The sequence below is a fragment of the Triticum urartu genome, chromosome 7A, assembly GCF_056163025.1.
Source record: "Triticum urartu cultivar PI428250 chromosome 7A, HENAU_Tu73, whole genome shotgun sequence".
In the NCBI taxonomy this organism is placed as follows: Eukaryota; Viridiplantae; Streptophyta; class Magnoliopsida; order Poales; family Poaceae; genus Triticum; species Triticum urartu.
This window is the reverse complement of record NC_141879.1, coordinates 13,706,885-13,728,476: the sequence shown is the minus strand read 5'-3', so window position 1 is coordinate 13,728,476 and position 21,592 is coordinate 13,706,885. Positions and strand designations below refer to the sequence as shown.

The following is a 21,592-nucleotide window of genomic DNA, read 5'->3' as shown; positions in this document are numbered from 1 at the left end:
CATGCACCTCACCACCCAGGCCCTGGTCCGGCTTAGCAAGATGCTCGCCGATGCATACATCGCCACACTATGATGATCCAGTGCGTAATCAGTGTGCGTGCCTGCCTGCCTGCCTGATTAGAATGGTTCGCTGGAATACTAGCTATCATTGATTCCATGGAAGAGTTAGTTTGGTGATGAGTAGTTGTGAACACCAGCTCAATAAATCTGCTTAGTCTGATCTAGCAGCAGGATGCTCCATGTGAGGCTCCCAAAGGTTCCAAATCAGGGAAGGAGCAATCTCATCAGCACTATGATATTCCTGTTGTGCTGAAGAAAAATTCTTCGTTTTGTCAAGTTTATCTACCTGAAAGGAAGACTTGTTACAGTACAACCCTGACGCACACGAAAAAAAAACAATTTTGCACATATAAATTGGAATCAGACACAATTCATCAGAAACTCTGTCAGAAAGGCAAAAATAAATTCTTTGCAATGAAGCCTCATGCTTTATCACAAAAATAAGAAGAAGCCCGTGTTTGTACTAACTCAGTCTGTGGCCAAGAAGGAAAAAAATGGGAACAAAGAACTGAAATGTTTGCAAGATGCCTAACAATACAAGCTTATGACTTGCAAACACATTGAAATTTGCAGGGAAATTTGTTATGTGGTAGAAAATGGCAGGAGCTACTACTTACATGTGGACATGTGGTAGAAATATACTAGAGGCACACCTGCTTCTGCTGTACAGATTAAAGCAATGAGCTCGTGTATGAAATATTACTACTGCTGGCTGGCGCAAAAGAGAAGTAATGATCATTGGGCTACTTCTCAAAAAAGAAATGATCATTGGGCTCGCTAATCCCATAGGGAGGGCTTCGATCCCACTGGGCCTCCTGTGCCCAAGACGCGCATCCTCTGCTCCTTCCTCTCGTCTCCGTCAGCACAGCCAAATCTCGGCCCCCACCGTCTGGCTAGCAGTACGGCGGTTGCCTGAGGTCGTGGGGCGTGCACAGCGGAGGAGACCCCCTTCCATCATCACTTCCTTCCTCCCTCTCTGCGCAGTGCCGAGGAGGTCCCGGCGTGCACAGCAGCAAGATGGGGGTGGATCGACAGAGATTCGGACCTGCAGGTACACCGCTTCATCACGTTAGCATCCCATGTTATCTCCGAAAATGATGTGAGAACAATTATTTAGACACAAGGGAGATTGATTATTTACCAGGGCACTCACGCATATGCCGATTTACTCCGCAGCTATTCTGGATTTTCAAGATGTCGTCATCAATAAATGAGTTTATCTGGGACAGAGGAGACCAAGTGGAAATACTCCCCACCTTCTGTGCATCGTCTTATCAGCTCCGGGCATCCCCTTATCCTTAAGAGTTTGAGAGTTGGCAACCGCTCCAGGAGACCATGCGGGAATTCCTCCATAGCTGGACAGAAATAAAACCTCAAGTCCCTAAGAGAAATGAGGCCACACATCCCATCAGGCAGCACTTTCAGCCTGCTGCAGTCAGACACATATAGACTCCTCAGCTTGGCAAAATTTCCAAGGTACGAAGGCAGTGTTACCACACTGCGGCAGAATGAAATCGTCAAGTCCTCCAGGGACAGCGGAAGGATTTCCTCCTCAGACGATGAAGTGTTGCCCTCCAGGTTGTCACAGTTTGTGATACGCAGAGAGCGGAGGCGATCCAAGCACCGGAGCTCCTCTGTTGGCCAGAGGACAAGATTGCTCCATCCGTCAATCGTCAGCTCTTCCACAAAAGAAAAGCATTTCCAAAGCATAAGGTGTGATCTGGACAATCCACAACTTGTGACCAAGCTATCCGGGCCTTCCAGAACCAAACACTTCAGTTTTTCAAGAGGTCTTTGACTTTGGCTTTGCTGGGCGTCTAGAGACAACATGGGTATGTCTTCTGGAGACCCAAGAGTTAACGTGACGAGAAATGGCCAAGAGCCCAATCGGATGCTCATAAAGACTAAACTGATTGCAGTACTGTGAACCCCAACTATTCTCAACTCACTGACTACGGGGATCACAGGAATGCTTGCAAGCTTGGGGCAATTTTTGATCTCTAGCTCTTCAAGCACCGGAAATGTTACCAGGTTATCACTAGGCTCTCCCACGCTATTTTCTGCCCATATCTCCAGGCTTGGTAACTCAATCAAGCTCATTTTTTTCAACCTTGGGAAAATTTGCAGAGGGTTAATGCATCCCCCAAATTCCACATCAAGGTTATCACATAATGTTATCAGGTTATCCATCCTTTGTAAGACCAAAATCTCTAGAGAGACCGAGAGCCATATTACAGGGATACTGCTACATTTTGGGCAATGAGACATTGTGAGTTCTCTCAAGCAGTCAAACATATGAGGCTTTCTCATCCATTGTGATATTGCTAGGCCATGATATCCATATATCTCCAGTTTTTGGATATTACTATGAGGTTCTAAACACTGAAGCACTTCTTCCACATCTCTAGGCTCATCATCTATTTCATGGCCCCAAGAGAACAATAACTCACTTAGGTTTTGCTTCTGACTGAGATTGGCTTCTTTTGCATTCTCCCCACTCTTTATCTTGCTCAAATTCAATAATTCCAACCTATTGCTAAGGTGTTGCAACTCTTTGAGCTCCTCTATTCCAAGGCCATCTCCAGTATCCACAACAAATCTTGTTAATATCTGAAGGTTGTTCAGTGCACCAAAGTTTGGAGACATACGTTTGAGACTATGACAACCAGAAAGATAAAGATAGATGAGCTTTCTCAGCCTTGCCATGCCTTCTGGCAACAACCGCAGCTTATAGCAATTTGTGAGCCTCAGTGTTTGCAAGTTATATAACACACATATTGAATTTGGCAATGTAACGATCTTAGACCTAGAGAGATCAAGATACCGTAAATGTTTTGCATTTATGGCCTTGCAAATGGCAATTGAAGGAGGGAGGCAATGCAATGCTCTTAGTGATGACGATACCTGTAGCAACTCTCTTAAAACCTTATAGTATTTTGAAGGAGCTAACAAAGTGCGGAGGTATGTTCTGCCATTGCATAACCCACTGATTACTTCCATTTCAGCCCCTGTCACTTGCATGTGACAAACATCTTTCAACAATGCTTTTTGCTGAGTCAGTTCTTCTATACTTGCACATTCATCTGTGACATCTTTTGCGAGATCATGCATTAAATCATGCATCTTACAGTTAACAGCCACATAATTTTCTGTACCATAATTGTCTATGCACTCTTGCTTATCTTGGAGGAAGGACCTCCAAACCAACTCATCGAAAATGAATTCTCCTCTTGTTGTCAAATCCACTGGTCTCTTCTCTTGAATAAAACCATTTGCCATCCATAGTTGGATCAACATATCCTTGTCCATCACATAGTCCTTGGGGAAAACTGCTAAGAATGCAAAACATTGCTTCATTTCAGATGATAGGTGTCTGTAGCTCAACTTTAGGATGGACATGATCTCATCTTTCCCTCTAACATTATTATCCCTAAAATCTCTTTCTTCGATGGCCTTCCATTCTTGTACTTGTTGATATGAACTTAGCAATCCAGCCATTGTCTTGAGAGCAAGAGGCAGCCCCCTGCATTTGTTGACAATACGTCTGCCAATGCTGATCAACTCTGCTTTCTCCTGCTCTACACCTTTGCTATATGCTTTTTGCGCAAACAATTCCCATGAATCTTGTTCACTCAGACAAGCTAGCCTGTGGGGTCCAAGGGTCTGCATTATAGAGGCCACTTTCTCGCTTCGAGTTGTGACAACAATTACGCTTCCTGGTCCACCAATGGAACACAAAATAGGCTTCAGGACATCCTCCCACTTCCTCTCATCTTCATTCCACACATCATCAAGCACGAGCATAAACCTTTTTTGGCCAATGACTTGCTCAAGTTGCTTTTGCAACAGCTCAATTGTGTCAGGCATGTCACATCTTCCACTTACAGCCAACTCAATGATGGATTTCAAAAAAGGAATGACATCAAAGTTGTTGGACACACAGTGCCACATCTTCAACTCGAAATGTTGCTGGACCCCTTGGTCATTATAGACCATCTTAGCAAGAGTCGTCTTGCCAAGACCTCCCATCCCAATGATGGGCAGCACCTGCACCCTCCGCTGATCTTGCTGGTCCAGCAACAACTTCACCACCACATCCTGATCATCATCTCTTCCAAAGATCTTCGTAGTCTCGTCCAGTTTTGAGTGCGTCTGCCGCCAAGGATGTTGCCGCTGCTCCCTATGGACAGAATTCTCCAAGCCAAACTTGTTCATCTCCTCAACCAACTTATTGATCTTCTCGAGGACGTTCTTGATTTCCTGCTCATTTCAAAACGAAAGAGCAATGGGCTGTGGCGCGTGATGTAGCCAAGTACCTTGCGGGTAGTGGCCTTGCCAATCTTAGACTGGCGGCGCAACGCCTCGTACTGGAAGTCATCGAGCACATTGTCCGCCTCGTAGGCGACAGACTTGAGCTCCTTCATCCAGCTCTTGACATAGCCGTTTGTCTCACTCCTCTCCTCGGCGTTAGCCAGCTTGCACTCAACAGCTAGCAGCTGACGCTCCAGCGTTCGGCGGCCGTCGTCGAGACCGCACATGCGGGTCACGGTCTCGACGAGTGCGTCTGCGGCCTTGCCGGCCACGCCGTGCACTAGCGGGAGAAGCAATGACTCTGCCATGATCTTGCAGATCGTAGGAATAGGAAACTGCAGCGTATGAAAGAACAGAATAGCAATTAAGTACTGACAGAAAACCGAAAAACCTTGTTATCTTCCTATGGAGCTAGGAAACATTGTGCTCCTAGATTCAAAGCATGGTTTACCACCTTGTAATCCTCCTTCTATTTTACTTTATTTCTTAGTTCCACAATAGTGTAGCTTGTATATATCTTGAACGGACAGCTAAAAAAGCAGAAGATGAACAACTAGTGAAGAGCAAAACAAGGTAAGGATTGAGGAGAGCATTCACCTCAATGACGCACAAATTTGATCTGTGGTGAAAGAGCAATGATAGTGTTGCGCGCTCGTCGCCGCCCCTGTGCAAGTCTCACACGCCAAGGCTGCTTGGTATGGGTGGGATTGTGCGATTGTTGGAGAGTGGACTTTGGCAAATGGAGACAAGATCAAGGAATCCAAGAGCTGAGCTGTTTATTGACTAACCAATACATGTACCTACCGGTGGTTCCTCCATTATGTGCAACTATACGCCATTACAGTTGAATATTTCTATAATATTCTGCAGACAGTGTATATGAACAATAGTCGGTACCGTCATCACGAATAATGCATCATTTTCTAACTTGCAGATTGGACAATAAACGAGGAGATAAGAATAGCATGCATGCATCTGCTGTGAAGACTGGTTCAGCAGGAATAAGCAAGACATTATTTTTTGAAATAGGAATACGGAAGACATTGTGTTTTCTGTCACTTGTTTATGGCGTACTTGATGGATGATGCCGCACACAGAGCTGGTAATTGATCCATATCATATTATTGTTTTGCTGTATAACATAATCTTTTTCATAATAATTTTTTTCTCTGCTAGACTGCTCCAGGACCAATTGAAAACCAGAAATCTCAACAAAAAAAATCTCATAACCAGGAAGAAATTCTGAAGAGGCACTCCTGCACCAAATGAAAACTCAATTCCCTCCCAGCGGTTTTATTACCACACTACTACCGCTTAGGTCACCAAATAAATATCAGTTTTAATGGTTGCTTCAGGAATATATAAATGATCAACACATTTTGAAATATTTGTTGAACATTTTGCAAATACTTGTTCAACATTTTTTTCAAATGCTTGATTAACATTTTTATATACATGATCAATATTGTTTTCCAAATACTTGTTTGACATTTTTCAAATATTTGTTCAATATTCGTCACCCTGGGCGAGGAATAGTTATTCTTCACTCCCTCTATTTTAACATCAATGCACCGCACTATATATGGGATTGACTATTCGTCACCCTGGGTGAGGAATAATTATTCTTCACTCCCTCTATTTTAACAACAATGCACCGTAATTTTACATTTAGTAAATTTTTGTTTAATTTCATGCGTAATAAGAGAACGTAAAAAAAATATAATCATCGTAAAAAATATTTTATGTTGCGTAAAATTACAGACGTAAAAATATAGTGCAAAATATACATAAAATGCAATTTTTCTGGTCTTATGATCTATATTTTTGTTTTTTATGCCAAATTTTACGTAGTGAATCAACATGAATGTAACTATTTGTATTCTATATGTAATTTATTTATGAAACGATCGTAAGATTACCTCGGGTGAAGAGTAACTTATTCTGCACCCTGGATAATGAATAGTAACACTATATATATTATATATACATTTACAATATTTTAAAGTATAAACAAAAGCACAAAAATAAAGCAAAAAAAACAAAACAGAAGACATAAAAAACAGGAAAAAGAGGATGTGGCCTCCCGCGCATGTGGTCCGGCCTAACTCGCTCACCCCTTCAGCGAGTCGGCCGACTCGCTGAAGGCGAGATATAGGGGCGTTCGGGCAGATCGGCTCGGTGGAGTTTGCCGCTGCCATGCATTGTCACCGTCGATGGGATAAATAGATGGCTTCAGCGTGCAGGCGGAGGCAACGAGGCAGTGGGATATCTAAATGTTGGCTAGCAAGTAGAGAAATTTAAATACAAAATAAGACTAACATCACACTATTGTAAGAGGGTATAAAATAGATGGTTTATAGCTAAAATATCTTATAAAACTGATTGCAAAAGAGGTGGCAAAGGGTTCTACGCAAGAATGGAGAAAGCCTTACTCGTCTTTGATTTGTCGTTTTTGCAACCACAAAGATAGCATTGTATCAAATTTCTTCAAAGAATCTATGTTGCCTTCGATTTCACCATGTTCTGAATCTTTGTTGTGTAGGAAATGAACGTAAATGTTATTCAATACACAAAGCACATCAGAATGATTTCCCTACACGCCCATATAATCATGAGATGGCCACTTGGTAACTAATCCAGAAAACCATTGGATATATCTTAGTGCAAGATCATACACATTGCTCGAACATTATTGTACTTCTAGTCTACACCCTATGTCTTGGAGATGGACTGATAGCCACAACAACAAACTTTAAAATCTCATTGTCCAACGATTTTTTTTTGAAAACTCACAATTTTTTTTGAATTTGTGAATATTTTTTAAAATCACAAACAAATTTCAAATTCATGAACATATTTTGAAATTCACAAAATAAATAAAATTGAATATTTTTTGAACTCGTGACCTTCTTTGAAATTCTTGAACATTTTTAGATTTCGTGGACAGTTTTTGAATCGACGAATATTTTTTCAATTCTTTGGGTACAATATTCGAAATTCGCAAACATTTGTTTAATTAGATACATTTTTTGAAAATTCATGAAAATTTATTGGAATTCATGAACATTTAGCAAATTTGAGAACACTTTAAAAAATTGAATGTTTTTTGAAATCTGGCAGTTTATTTTAAACATATGAAATTTTTTTAAAATTTGATTTTTTTAAGACATTCTAAAATTTGTGAACATTTTACAAAAAATAGAACATTTTTAAAAATATAAAAAAATTTGATTTCCAAAATTTTACTAAAGAAGTGAAAATAAAAAAAGAAAGGAGAAACAAAAAATACACAAAAATGAAAAAAAAGAAAGGGAAAAATGAAAAAGGGGCGACCTGCCAAGCACATAGGCGGACCCAAGAGCACGCACGTGGAGAGTGGGCGGTCCTGGCGCGCATCGCACCACACGCTAAATAGGAGGCCCCCCATGTTTTTGCTATGGGAGCCAAACATGGTTTAAGTTTGTTACACGGTTATATGAGTTGATGGTAAACTGGTTTTGCTAAAACAACGCAACCAAATAAGCAGTTCGATCTTGTTGATAGACGGTTGAGATGGTTTGGATGTACCTCATCTAGTTCTTTTTATTGGCTAGTCCCTGTTACTCAAAAAGAATCTAAGGTTCCATCTTTTAGGTTTTCCTCACCGTCCCTTTGTCCAACCTTCCACTGATTGTTTTCAGCCGTTCGCTATCCCTAAACCGTTTTTAGCCTACCGTTGTAAATAAACCAATTTTTATCTGTCAAATCAAATCAATTTTGGTATATTTGGTAATGCCTTTATGGAAAGGAATTAATCACGCTCACTCTCTAAAGATCTAATATTTGGTAACGCCATACATATTACAAATAGTAATATCCTCCTTGCTTTCATTTATCCATCCATCCAACTTTAATCCTGCTAGATACGATGTATGCGTGCACAATATATCTTACATTATGTTTGCAAAATTAGGCATATCAAAGCAATATCTGCAAGCACACCACATATGACATATCTCCATTTGTTTAATTTAATATATTTTTTAGTTCTGATGTCAAAATTTTAAAAGAATGTCAATCTGATGCATATTTTGGTGCACTATAATCAATAAGTTGGTTTGGTGCTTGTCTGTTGTTGTTGCAATGGCTGCAACATACCTTGGATTTGCATGAGTGTTGGGGATTATGAGATGATGAGGACATCAACCTTTGCCTCTATCATGAGAGGGACGTGCCATTGACAGCGGTAGTGAGCATGGACTGGGAAGAAGAAGAGCGATTTAAAGGTAAAAAAGGCGACAATGTTGTGTGATGCGCATAAGGATCCTAACCACATATATTCAACATTGAACTAGTAGAATATGTATTCCTTGTTGCAACGCATGATCATTTACCTAGTAAATACAAAACAATATCTGAGGTTATTTAAAATAGTGCCAGTTTACGAGAAGTGGAAGAAAAAGAATTATTTACCAGATGTACGACATAAAAGGAATTATTTAACAGGCATACTGACATAAAATGGATTGTTTACCAGGCGTACACTTGGGTCATACAAAAAAACTTCTTGAGGTTATTTAAAATAACAATTTACAAAAAATATATATTTACCAGGCGTACATGTCATACGCTACATGAATTCAATTTCAATATCCAGTTGGGGTTGCTGGATGTGCAGACCGCACAAGTTAGGGTGGATGTGCTCTCTTTAGGCACGCCCCATAAACAGCCTGACGCGCTTATGAATTGGGATGCTTTTTTTCGATCAGAGGGGCCACACGGCCCCCATTTTCATTACGAAAATGGAGTCACAGCATACGAATCAAGTTTCATACAGACTTAACTTCTTTCGATGCCTAACATATGCATCATGAAAAAAAACTACTCCTACATCTTGAGGCACTTCATCTGCACCTACAGGATGCTACAACAACTTGAAGCTCATCAACATCTTGAAGCTCATCAACAAAAAAGCTACATTTTTGCATCAGGTGAAATAACTCACTACAACCTGAGATACCAAACTCTTCACCTACAGGGTGCTATAGCAAAAGAACGAGAGAGATCATTGCAAAAGCTACATCTATCACCACTTGATCAACAGAGCCTCCGTACAGCAGGCCCCCAGCCGTAAGCACGCTTGAAGACGTCCCTCGCTATCTGGGCCAACCTCTTGGTCACTTCCTTAAGAGTTTTTTGCACTCCTCTTTTCTGTAGCACACCCCACGAATCCAACACAGAACATAAGGAGAAGATAATATCAGTAGGATCTTTAGGTAAAGAACTTTGAAAGCAAGATATATTTCTTGTTTTCCAGATCGACCATAATAAAGCAGCCGTACCAATAGCTATAACCACTCTATCTTTCCCAGTATACTTAGGAAGCTAATTCTGGCAAAAGTCAAAGAATGACAGGGGTGTTTGGGGATTTCCCAAAGCACTCCCAACTACATTCCAAAGAAACCGAGCAAAAGAGCAAGTGAAAAAAAGATGGTCAATACATTCATTGGCATCACAAAATTCACATTTGTTGGTGCCTTTCCAGCCTTTTTTACACAAATTGTCCTTGGTCAGGATCCTCCCTTTGATAACTAACCAAATAAAAGCCTTAATTTTCAAAGGTACCTTCAGTTTCCACAGAAACTTAAAAGGGAACACTATTCTTGTAGCAATAATATATTGATAAAGAGATTTAAGAGAGAACTGGCCAGAGCTGGTCAAAAGCCATTTGACTTTGTCAGGTTCCTCACTCAGAACAACCTGACTGCACATATCTAGAAGTTTATTCCACATATCCAATGTCTCCCCATATAAACATCTCCTAAATCTAATGAAGTTAAAATCTTGTTCAAATGCTTTAGCAACTGTAATGTTTTGATGGAAAGTAAGTTTGTACAAGCGAGGAAAAAGTTGACAGAGAGGCTTGTTGTGGATCCAAGCATCTTCCCAAAATCTAGTTTTACACCCATCTCCAACAATTTTCTGACAACACTTGTAAAATATATCTTTAACACTCATGATACCATTCCAGAAATGAGAGTTGGCAGAAGATGGCTCACATTGAGACAAGTTTTCCTCTTCAAATACTTTGCTCTAATCATCTCCTGCCAATCCCCATCTTCATTCTCAAGTCTCCAGAGCCATTTACACAAAAGACTAATATTCTTGATATCCAGATTAGTAACACCCAACCCCCCTTGGTCTCTAGGTTGACAGACATCAAGCCAGTTAACTAAATGAAACTTCCTAACCCCCTCTTTCTCTTGCCAAAGCACCCGAGCACGAAAGAAGTCGATTCTTTTGCCTACTCCCTTTGGTAGACGGAAAAAGTTAAGTAAATGACTAATGACGCTACTCAAGCAAGTTTCAGTACAGATAAGCCTACCACCCAAAGATAAAAGAGCCCCCTGCCACGCTGCAGCTCCTTTCTCTACTTTTTCTTCCGCTGGCTTCCAGTCAGCATTACAAAGCTTTTTATAATGCAGGGGAAGACCTAAATACTTAAAAGGGAAGCCCCCAATAACACAAGTAAAAATGCCGGCGTAGTCAGCTTGTTTCTCCAAAGCTTCACCGAAACAGAAAATTTCACTTTTAAAAAAATTAATCTTCAGACCCGTCAAATGCTCAAAAATACATAGAATTATCTTGAGATTCCTAGCCCCCTCAAGGTCATCTTCAAAACAGAAAATAGTATCGTCCGCATATTGCAAAATATTTAGACCTCCTGAATACAACCTAGGCAACACTCCCTTGATAAAACCTTGTTCTTGCGCCCTTTGCACCAGGGTAGCAAGAACATCAGCCGCCAAATTGAAAAGCAAGGGGGAAAACGGATCCCCTTGCCTCAAACCCTTCCTGGCAACAAAATACAGGCCAATAACATCATTAATAGTGATGGCAACCTTTTCATTACTAACGACATCTTTTGCCCACTGGACAAAACGTTCAGGGAAGCCTTTCATTTTTAGGACATCAAGCATGAAACTCCAGTTAATTTTATCATAAGCTTTTTCGAAAACAACCTTAAAAAGCACAGCAGAACATTTATTTCTATGTAAAGAGTGGATAGCTTCATGAAGCATAAGCACATTGTCCAGGATGTAGCGACCCTTTATAAATGCAGATTGCGCTTTAGAAATTGTTTTATCAGCAATTTTCATGGCTCTATTGTTAAGAACTTTTGTAAAAAATTTAAAAGGTACATTCAACATGCAAATGGGACGGTACATTTGAATCCTATCAGCCCCCTGCCCCTTAGCAAGCAAAGTGACTACACCATAGTTAAGCCTTGAAATGTTAATCTTGCCCTCATAAAAGTCATGAAAAAGCCTAAGGAGATCGTTACAAATGAGGTTCCAGAAAAATTGAAAGAACTCGGCAGGAAAGCCGTCCGGGCCAGCCGCTCTGTTGCGCTTCATAGAAAATAACGCATTTTTAACTTCATCCATAGTAAATTTGCAACTGAGCTCAACCTTATCCTCTTCTGACAAAACATCATCAAGAGGGATACACAGAGATATAGGGGGTAAATCTACATGACCAAATAAGTCCTTATAGAAATTAGTTGCATATTTGAGCAAGTTGTCATCCCCCTGGATAATCCCTTCATCCTGGATAAGTCGAAAGATTTTACTCTTGCGCTTCCGCCCACTAGCCTTAATCATAAAATACTTAGTGTTGCTATCCCCTTCTTTGATATCCCTCTCCTTCGAGCGTTGATACCATTTTATCTCTTCCTCTCTAAGAATTTTATTCAAATCATTCTGCAAACTATTTCTTTGCACATAGTCAGCTGCTGATACACCAGCAAGCTCACACTTCTTATCAAGTATATCTAAAGCGTTAATAATAAACCTCTTCTTTCTCCTGTAACTACCCTCAACATTAAGGTTCCAACCCTTGAGCCCGCTTCTTAATTTTCTCATAACAGCCTGCCACCACTCCATGCTGTTTTTTTAGGAGCGATAGAGTTCCAAATTCTAGAAACAACGACCGGCACCTCATCTCTGTCAAGCCAGCAAAGCTCAAATTTAAAAGTCCCGATAGCTACAGCATTTACAACTCCAGTATGTACCAAAAGAGCAGCATGATCAGGGACACCTCTAACGAGTGTCCTGACCGTAACTAAAGGAAAATGATGTTCCCAAGATGGGCTAACAAGAATCCTATCTAGTTTTACATACAAGGGGTCGTCCTGGTTATTAGACCAAGTAAAGCTCCTCCCTGAGAGCTCTAACTCTTTTAACCCCCAGTGTTCAATGATGGAATTAAAGTAAAAAGACCAAATAGGGAGTTTTTTAGCTTTACTTCTCTCATTGATCCTCCTAATGATATTGAAATCACCACCAATAACAAGGGGCAATTTATTATGACCTAACATATGGACAAAATCGATCAGGAAGTCCTTCTTGTCTTTGGTATGAGCAGCCCCGTACACATTGATCAAAGTCCACTTGAAACCCGATCTCTTATCCATAACGATCATACTGGTAAAAAACCTACTAGCAGTGCACGTGTCGACCTCAAACAGGTCCTCCCTGACACCCATGAGGAGCCCACCCGAGGCTCCTACAGAGGGTTGCCAAAGTCAAACGAAAGTAAATCTGCCACCGATACTAGCTAACCAAGGATCTGAAAAATCAGTTTTCTTAGTCTCCTGAATACAAATGAACTCTAAAGCATGCTCAGAAATGATTTCTTTAAGAAACCTTCTTTTTTCAGGTTCACCTAAACCCCTAGCATTCCAGAAAACACCAGCCATAAAAACAGATTACTTTTTTGTTGCACCACACTTGGCCTTTGGCTTGACGCTGACCCCTCCAGCGCAAGTCTGCTTTAGTTTGGATTTATATAACGATGATAAAAGAATTAATTCATCTCTAAGTTCTTCATCGTCCTCAGATTCACATTCTGAGTCAGATACAAGGTTCCTAATGGTATCAGGGTCAAAACTTCCCAGTTTTGACTCTTCATCACTATCGTCCACATTATTCTTCTTTCTCATATTTGCTAGAAATAAATCACTCCTAGTTTTTTCTAAGCTCTTGATCATCGAAATAGTGCTATCTATTTCCTCAGGAGTTTTGCCTAAGCTAACACCAATGCATTGCGTAATGTGCGAAATAAAACTAGGTACTGTATTTAAAACAGTAGGTATATTGGGAGCAGTATTTAAATCTGTAGGAGCCATACCTGGGGTCTCCAGATTCTTCCTCCTTGCCATGTCAGTAGCTTTATCCATAGTCTGCACCTCCTCTTTGTGTTTGTTCCTGTCACTTCTTCTCGTCGCCGCCTCATCTAGAGCTGCCTTTCCTTTAGCCTTTTGGACCCTAGCTTCAGCTTCCCTCAACTTCTGTTGCTTGGTAATATCAGCTGCCGCAAGATCTTGCAAAGGATTCAACACCACCCCTTGTACCTTGTTAGAGAAGGAGGTCTGTTTCATCGCAACAGCTCTTCCAGGAGGTTTTTTTTTTGGAAAAGGGGTGATTCCCCGGCCTCTGCATCAGAGAGATGCATACGGCCCTCTTATTAACCAAAAAGGTAGTGTCAACATGGTTCCAAAGGTCTCAAAAAAAACAAGCACAGATAGCTCTTCCAGGAGGTGAAATAGCACATGCTGTTTTAACCACGGTAGGTGTTAGGTTCTCCTTGTCATGCCTTAGGTTGCAATTTTCCTCAGCCAACAACTCCTCTTCCGCTTCAGCCTCCATCTCTTTAATTCTCTGAGTGCTAATCCCGAGCCTTCTAGCAAAATCTTCAGGATCCTGAGTGCAATCATACTCATCATCTTGCTGGCTACCATCCCTTTCTGTAAAGTTCTCCATCATGTCAGCGTCCTTAGCAAAGTCTGCATTAATCTGCTCTACACCAGATCCCACCTTGTCAATCAGATGCTTCTTGTCTAGCAGTTTTTGTCTCACTTCCCTTTCAGCTAGCAAGCTCTTATCTAACTCGTATTGACTGGATATAACCTCATCAAGATTCTCAGCTATCGCATTACCTCCGATACCAACAACATCACTATCATTCCTTGGAGATTTACTGCATATCAGCTCATCCTTTTCACTTCTGTCCCTAGGTCTCTTATCAGTAGTTTGTTGTGTAGGAGCCGAAGGCCTGGGGTAATAGATATAATCTCGAATACATCGTCTCGAATAATAGATATAATCTCGAATACATCGTCTCGAATAATAGATATAATCTCGAATACATCGTCTCGAATAATAAATATAATCTCGAATACATCGTCTCGAATAATAGATATAATCTCGAATACATCGTCTCGAATAATAGATATAATCTCGAATACATCGTCTCGAATAATAGATATAATCTCGAATACATCGTCTCGAATAATAGATATAATCTCGAATACATCATCTCGAATAATATATAATCTCGAATACATCGTCTTGAATATTATATATCGAGTACATCACTGGCTAGGTAGCTAATAAAGATCGAATACTACAGAAGAATCTAGGACACTCGCGGTTCCTGCGGCGCGGGCGGTGGACACCCAAAGAGAAGGAACCCTCACAGGATCATAGCTGAAGTGAGATCTCTGAAGAAACTGCCAGGTATTGGAGAACCTGCCGCCCTCTAACGCAACCATGTAGCGATGGACGTGCTCGTCCTCCTCCCTGACACGGCGACGTACCACCTCCGGCGGGGCCGGCTCCCTCCGCACCGAAACTGGCCCACGCGAACGCCACCAAATGAGATCAGGGTCGACGACGGGACCCGGGGCCGGGTTCCTCATGAAGCGGCGCGCCCCTCCAGGCAGCACCTCCCAGTGCCAACCCGGCGGAGCCCAGTCCCGGACATGGGTCAGTCGGACGTCGTCGCGGACGGGTCGACTGCGAGGATGCGGGCCGGGCATCGTCGAGAACAAATACTAGCTATATGCCCGCAAAAAGTAACATTTTTTTAATGATTGGATTTTGATAACTAAAATTTCTATATAACTAACATTTCTATAACATTTCTAACAATTCTAACATTTCTAACTATTCTAACAATTCTAACAATTCTAACATTTCTAACTATTTCTAAAAATCAGAAAAATTTCTAACAGTTTCTAAAAAACAGAAAAATTTCTAACAATTCTAACTTTTTTATAACTATTTCTATAACTAAACAACAGAAAAATTTCTAACAATTCTAACATTGCTAACTATTCTAACATTTCTAACAATTCTAACATTTCTAACTATTTCTAAAAAATAGAAAAATTTCTAAAAAACAGAAAAATTTCTAACAAGTGTGTGTGTGTGCACGCTCACCGGCGAGGCGAGAGGCGACGGGGGGCGGCGACGGGGACGGCGACTGGCGCGGCGACGACGGGGACAGGGACGGGGCGGCGTTGACGGGGACGGGGACGTACGGGCCGGGGCGGCGACGACGGGGACGGGGACGACGCGGGACGGCCCGGGACGGGGCGGCGGTGACGACGGGGACGACGGGGCGGCGATGACGGGGACGGGGCGGCGACGAGGGATGGAGACGTACGGGGGGCGCGGCGGGCGACGGTGCAGAGGAGAAGAAGCAGATGAGAAACTGAAATTTTCGTAAGTGTTGTTTATATAGGAGGGGCCTTTAGTACCGGTTGGAGCCACTAACCGGTACTAAAGGCCTGTTTTAGCCAGGCCAAGCGGCGGGAAGCGACCCCCTTTAATACTGGGTGGTGGCTCCAACCGGTACTAAAGGCCCCCCCTTTAGTACCGGTTGGTGGCACGACCCGGTACTAAAGGGGTGCGCTGGCGCAGGTGCGGTGCGGCAAGTTTAGTCCCACCTCGCTAGCCGAAGGGCGACCGCACTGGTTTATAAACCCCCGTGTGGTAGCTCTCTCGAGCTCCTCTCCAAAGCAGGCCTACTGGGCCTACATGTTCTGTGCTGCCCTGTAGGCCTACTGGGCCTTTGCGGGCCTGCATCCTGGCCCAACAACAGGTTGGGTTTCTAGTCGTATGCCGGCCGCTTTGGCCTAGTAGGCGGGCTTTTTTTGCTTTATTTATTTTTGAGTTGTTTTTTTTGTGTATTTAGAGTTTCTTTGTGAATATTTTTGCTTTAGGTACAAAAAATTACAAACTTTCTGTTAGTGCCCGTAGTTTTCAAATTTGAGTAGTTTAAATTTTGAATTATTTGAAATTAGTGTGAATCACTAGTTTGTAAATAACTTAACTTTAAAAATCAGTAAAGGCATAAAAGAATTTGTTTGCACATAAAATTTCTTCGCGTTTCAAATGCCAAAACACATAATTAACTACCCTAACTATTACAGAGATTCCCTTCTAGGTGTGAAACACAGAAGAAAGTGATGATAGTGAAGCCGATCACATCCCAGATCTTTGGGTGTGAAACTTTTTCTTCGCGTGTGTCCCTTTGCGCTGTAACCATGGAAAATCTTCATCATTTAACGGGATGCTCGGGTCAATATTCACTGTGAATGGAGCAATTTCATCAAACTTTTCATAATCTTCTGACTTGTCTGTCTTGTCATCCACTCCCACGATGTTTCTCTTCCCAGAAAGAACTATCTGCCGCTTTGGCTCATCGTACGATGCATTCGCTTCCTTATCTTTTCTTTTTCTTGGCTTGGTAGACATGTCCTTCACATAGAAAACCTGTGCCACATCATTGGCTAGGACGAATGGTTCGTCTGCATACGCAAGATTGTTGAGATCCACTGTTGTCATTCCGTACTGCGGGTCTTCCGTTACCCCGCCTCGTGTCATATTGACCCATTTGCACCGAAACAAAGGGACCTTCAAACCACATCGATAGTCAAGTTCCCATATGTCATGTATATAACCATAATATGTTTCCTTTCCCGTCTTGGTTTCTGCATCAAAGCGGACACCACTGTTTTGGTTGGTGCTCTTCTTATCTTGGGCAATCGTGTAAAATGTATTACCATTTATCTCGTACCATTTGAAAGTCATTATATTCGAAGATGGTAACTGGGACAGCAAGTACAGGTCATCTTCAATAGAGGTGTCATGCATGGTACGTGTCTGCAACCAGCTGGCGAAACTCCTGGTTTGTTCACGTGTAATCCAGTCATCAGACCGCTCCGGGTGTTTGGAGCGTAGCAAATTCTTGTGTTCATCCATATACGGAGCCACCAAGGCGGAATTCTGTAGAACTGTGTAGTGCGCTTCAGTGAGAGAATGTCCATCCATACATATTATTTGTTCCCCTCCTAGCGTGCCTTTTCCATCCAGTCTGCCCTTATGTCGCGATTCAGGAACACCAATCGGCTTAAGGTCAGGAATAAAGTCAATACAAAACTCAATGACCTCCTCATTTTGACGGCCCTTGGAGATGCTTCCTTCTAGCCTAGCACGGTTATGAATATATTTCTTTAAGACTCCCATGAACCTCTCAAAGGGGAACATATTGTGTAGAAATACAGGACCCAAAACGTTAATCTCTTCGCATAGGTGAACTAGGACATGCGTCATGATGTTGAAGAAGGATGGTGGGAACACCAACTCGAAACTGACAAGACATTGCACCAAATCATTCTCTAACCTTGGTATGATTTCTGGATCGATTACCTTCTGAGAGATTGCATTGAGAAATGCACATAGCTTCACAATGGCTAATCGAACCTTTTCCGGTAGAAGCCCCCTCAATGCAACGGGAAGCAGTTGAGTCATAATCACGTGGCAGTCATGAGACTTTAGGTTCTGGAATTTTTTCTCTGCCATGTTTATTATTCCCTTTATATTCAACGAGAAGCCAGACGGTACCTTAATACCGAGCAGGGATTCAAAGAAGATTTCCTTCTCTTTTTTGGTAAGAGCATAGCTTGCATGACCCTGATGTATGCCGTCTTTTCCGTGCATACGTTGCTGGTCCTCTCGTGCCTCAGGTGTATCTTTTGTCTTCCCATACACGCCCAAGAAGCCAAGCAGGGTCACACAAAGATTCTTCGTCACGTGCATCACGTCGATTGCGGAGCGGACCTCTAGGTCTTTCCAATAGGGCAGGTCCCAAAATATAGATTTCTTCTTCCACATGGGTGCGCGTCTGTCAGCGTCATTCGGAACAGGTTGTCCACCAGGACTCTCCAAAGACCACCTTCAAATCCTTGACCATATCGTGTACATCAGCACTAGTACGGTGGCGAGGCTCCGTCCGGTGATCCGCCTCACCTTTGAAATGCTTGCCTTTCTTTCTTATGGGATGCCTACTCGGAAGAAATCGACGATGTCCCAGGTACACATTCTTCTTACAATTAGCCAAATATATACTGTCGGTATCGTCCAAACAGTGCGTGCATGCGCGGTATCCCTTGTTTGTCTGTCCTGAAAGGTTACTGAGAGCAGGCCAATCATTGATGGTCACAAACAGCAACGCCTTTAGGTCAAATTCTTCCCCCATGTGCTCATCCCATGCACGTACACCTGTTCCATTCCACAATTGTAAGAGTTCTTCAACTAATGGCCTTAGGTACACATCAATGCCGTTGCCGGGTTGCTTAGGGCCTTGGATGAGCACTGGCATCATAATGAACTTCCGCTTCATGCACAACCAAGGAGGAAGGTTATACAAACATAGAGTCACAGGCCAGGTGCTATGGTTGCTGCTCTGCTCCCCAAAAGGATTAATGCCATCTGCGCTTAGACCAAACCATACGCTCCTTGCGTCATCTGCAAACTCCTTCCCGTACTTTCTTTCGATTTTTCTCCACTGCGACCCGTCAGCGGGTACTCTCAACTTTCCGTCTTTCTTACAGTCTTCTCTGTGCCATCGCATCGCCTTGGCATGCTCTTTGTTTTGGAACAAACGTTTCAACCGTGGTATTATAGGAGCATACCACATCACCTTGGCAGGAATCTTCTTCCTGGGGCGCTCGCCCTCGACATCACCAGGGTCATCGCGGCTGATCTTATAGCGCAATGCACCACATACCGGGCAAGTGTTCAAATCCTCGTACTCACCGCGGTAGAGGATGCAATCATTAGGGCATGCATGTATCTTCTGCACCTCTAACCCTAGAGGGCAGACAACCTTCTTTGCTTCGTACGTACTCTCGGGCAATTCGTTGTCCTTTGGAAGCATATCCTTTATCATTACCAGCAACTTTCCAAATCCCTTGTCAGATATACCATTCTCTGCCTTCCATTGCAGCAATTCCAGTGTGGTGCCCAGCTTTTTTTTGTCACCTACGCAATTCGGGTACAACAATTTTTTGTGATCCTCTAACATGCGCTGCAACTTCTTCTTCTCCAAATCACTTGCGCAGTTTCTCTTTGCATCGGCAATGGCCCGACCTAGATCATCAACGGGCTCATCTGATGCCTCTTCTTCAGCTTCTTCCCGCATTGCCGGCTCAGCTTCTTCCCGCATTACCGGCTCAGCTTCTTCCCCCATTGTTGTATCATCGTATTCAGGGAACACATGGCCAGGATAGCTGTCGTCGTCCTCTTCTTCTTCATTGTCTTCCATCATAACCCCTCTTTCTCCGTTCTTCGTCCAAACATTATAGTGGGGCATGAAACCGGACTTAAACAGGTGGACGTGAATGGTTCTTGACGTAGAGTAATTGTGACCATTCTTACAGCGAGCACATGGACAAGGCATAAAACCATCTTCCTGCTTGTTTGCCTCAGCCGCAAGCAGAAAAGTATGCACGCCCTCAACGAACTGGGGAGAGCATCGGTCATCGTACATCCATTGCCGACTCATCTTCATTACACAACACCGAATAGACCAAATTAATACAAGTTCATACATAAAGTTCATACAACACTTAAATGCAACAAACAAATAACTCTCTAGCTAAAGCATTTAAATGCAACAACAAATACGATCAAGATCGCAACTAAGGTAACAATGGATCCAACAGCATAATGATACCAAGCCTCACTATCGATGGCATATTTTCTAATCTTTCTAATCTTCAAGCGCATTTTCTCCATCTTGATCTTGTGATCATCGACGACATCGGCAACATGCAACTCCAATTCCATCTTCTCCCCCTCAATTCTTTTCAATTTTTCCTTCAAATCCTCGTTTTCTCTTTCAACTAAATTGAACCTCTCGACAATAGGGTCGGTTGGAATTTCCGGTTCAACTACCTCCTACATACAAATATCTATGTCAACTTGATGGGCATAATTTGTCATAAACACGAAATGCAACTAGTTTTGAAAGAGAATATATATACCACATCCGAATCATAACAAGGACGAGGCCGACGGGGACGGATATCAAAACCATGGCACTATATGTATAACAAACAACGTACGGGTAAGATAATTATACGAGTAATTATATATCCAAATCACACAAACATCAATTTTTATATAAAATTTCATGAACAAGAGGCTCACCACAAGGTGGTGCCGGCGACGGGACGGTGCGGGCGATCGACGGTGGTTACGACGGAGATTTAGAAGGCACTAAGTAAACCACACCTACATATGCAAACTAAGTGTTATTTTTGACCTCAAATTGCATATAAATCAAATACTAGCATATATATATATATATCCTCCCAAATTACTAAACTCACAAATTAATCACTATATAAAGCATTGCAAGAGCTAATCTAGCAATGAGAGATGAAAGGACAAAGTTGCTAACCTTTGTGATCATTTGAATGGATGGGGGCCTTCAAATCTTGATAAATTTTGGGCAAAATGTGTGATGAGCTCGAGAGGAAGAGGGGAAGAACAGAAAGGAGAGGGGAAAGGGGAAGAACAGAGCGAGCTCGGGTGGACGAAGGGTTTATGTAGGACGACCTTTAGTACCGGTTTGTGCCAAGAACCGGTACTAAAGGGGCTGGAGGGGCCCCAGTCTGACAACATCCTGCCACCACTCTCATTAGTACCGGTTCATGGCACGAACCGGTGCTAAAGGTTTGCCACGAACCGGTACTGATGAAAGCGGCCCGGCTAGCCGTTGGAACCGGCACTAATGTATACATTAGTGCCGGCTCAAATACAAACCGGCACTAATGTGCTTCACGTTTGACCCTTTTTCTACTAGTGGTGTGACGTTGTTAAGAACCTGCTTTGTTCCTCTAATCCCATCTTTGTTTGCATCCAAGAATCTAAGCTTGCTTGTCTAGACGCTCGTAAAGCCGTGTCGTTCCTCCCCCATAACCTCACGCGGTTTGCCGCCAAAAACACGGACGGGAGCCGTGGCGGCATAGTCACCGCGTGGGATCCCTCGTCCTTCACTCTCATCTCCTCCTTCGAGTCTAGATACTCCGTCTCCGTCGCTCTCG

The 21,592-nt window shown here is 42.5% G+C and overlaps 2 protein-coding genes across 2 annotated transcripts; both read right to left on the bottom strand.

The window, feature by feature from the left end:
• Positions 1–437: 437 nt before the first annotated feature.
• LOC125525477 (disease resistance protein RGA2) lies at positions 438–5,179 on the bottom strand. The gene is given in 6 exon segments (XM_087537126.1): positions 438–1,105; positions 1,202–2,582; positions 2,585–2,622; positions 2,783–4,316; positions 4,319–4,706; positions 4,969–5,179. Coding segments are annotated over 4 exon segments (3,252 nt in total). The 5' UTR covers positions 4,680–4,706; positions 4,969–5,179; the 3' UTR covers positions 438–1,105; positions 1,202–1,263.
• Positions 5,180–9,367: 4,188 nt separating this feature from the next.
• On the bottom strand, positions 9,368–21,551 carry LOC147956934 (uncharacterized). Its single transcript, XM_087531512.1, has 4 exons — positions 21,469–21,551; positions 13,934–14,466; positions 13,543–13,800; positions 9,368–9,561 (listed from the first exon to the last, which is right to left on the bottom strand). The coding sequence occupies exons 1-4, from the start codon at positions 21,549–21,551 to the stop codon at positions 9,536–9,538; spliced, it is 900 nt and encodes a 299-aa protein (XP_087387638.1). The 3' UTR covers positions 9,368–9,535.
• Positions 21,552–21,592: the final 41 nt, after the last annotated feature.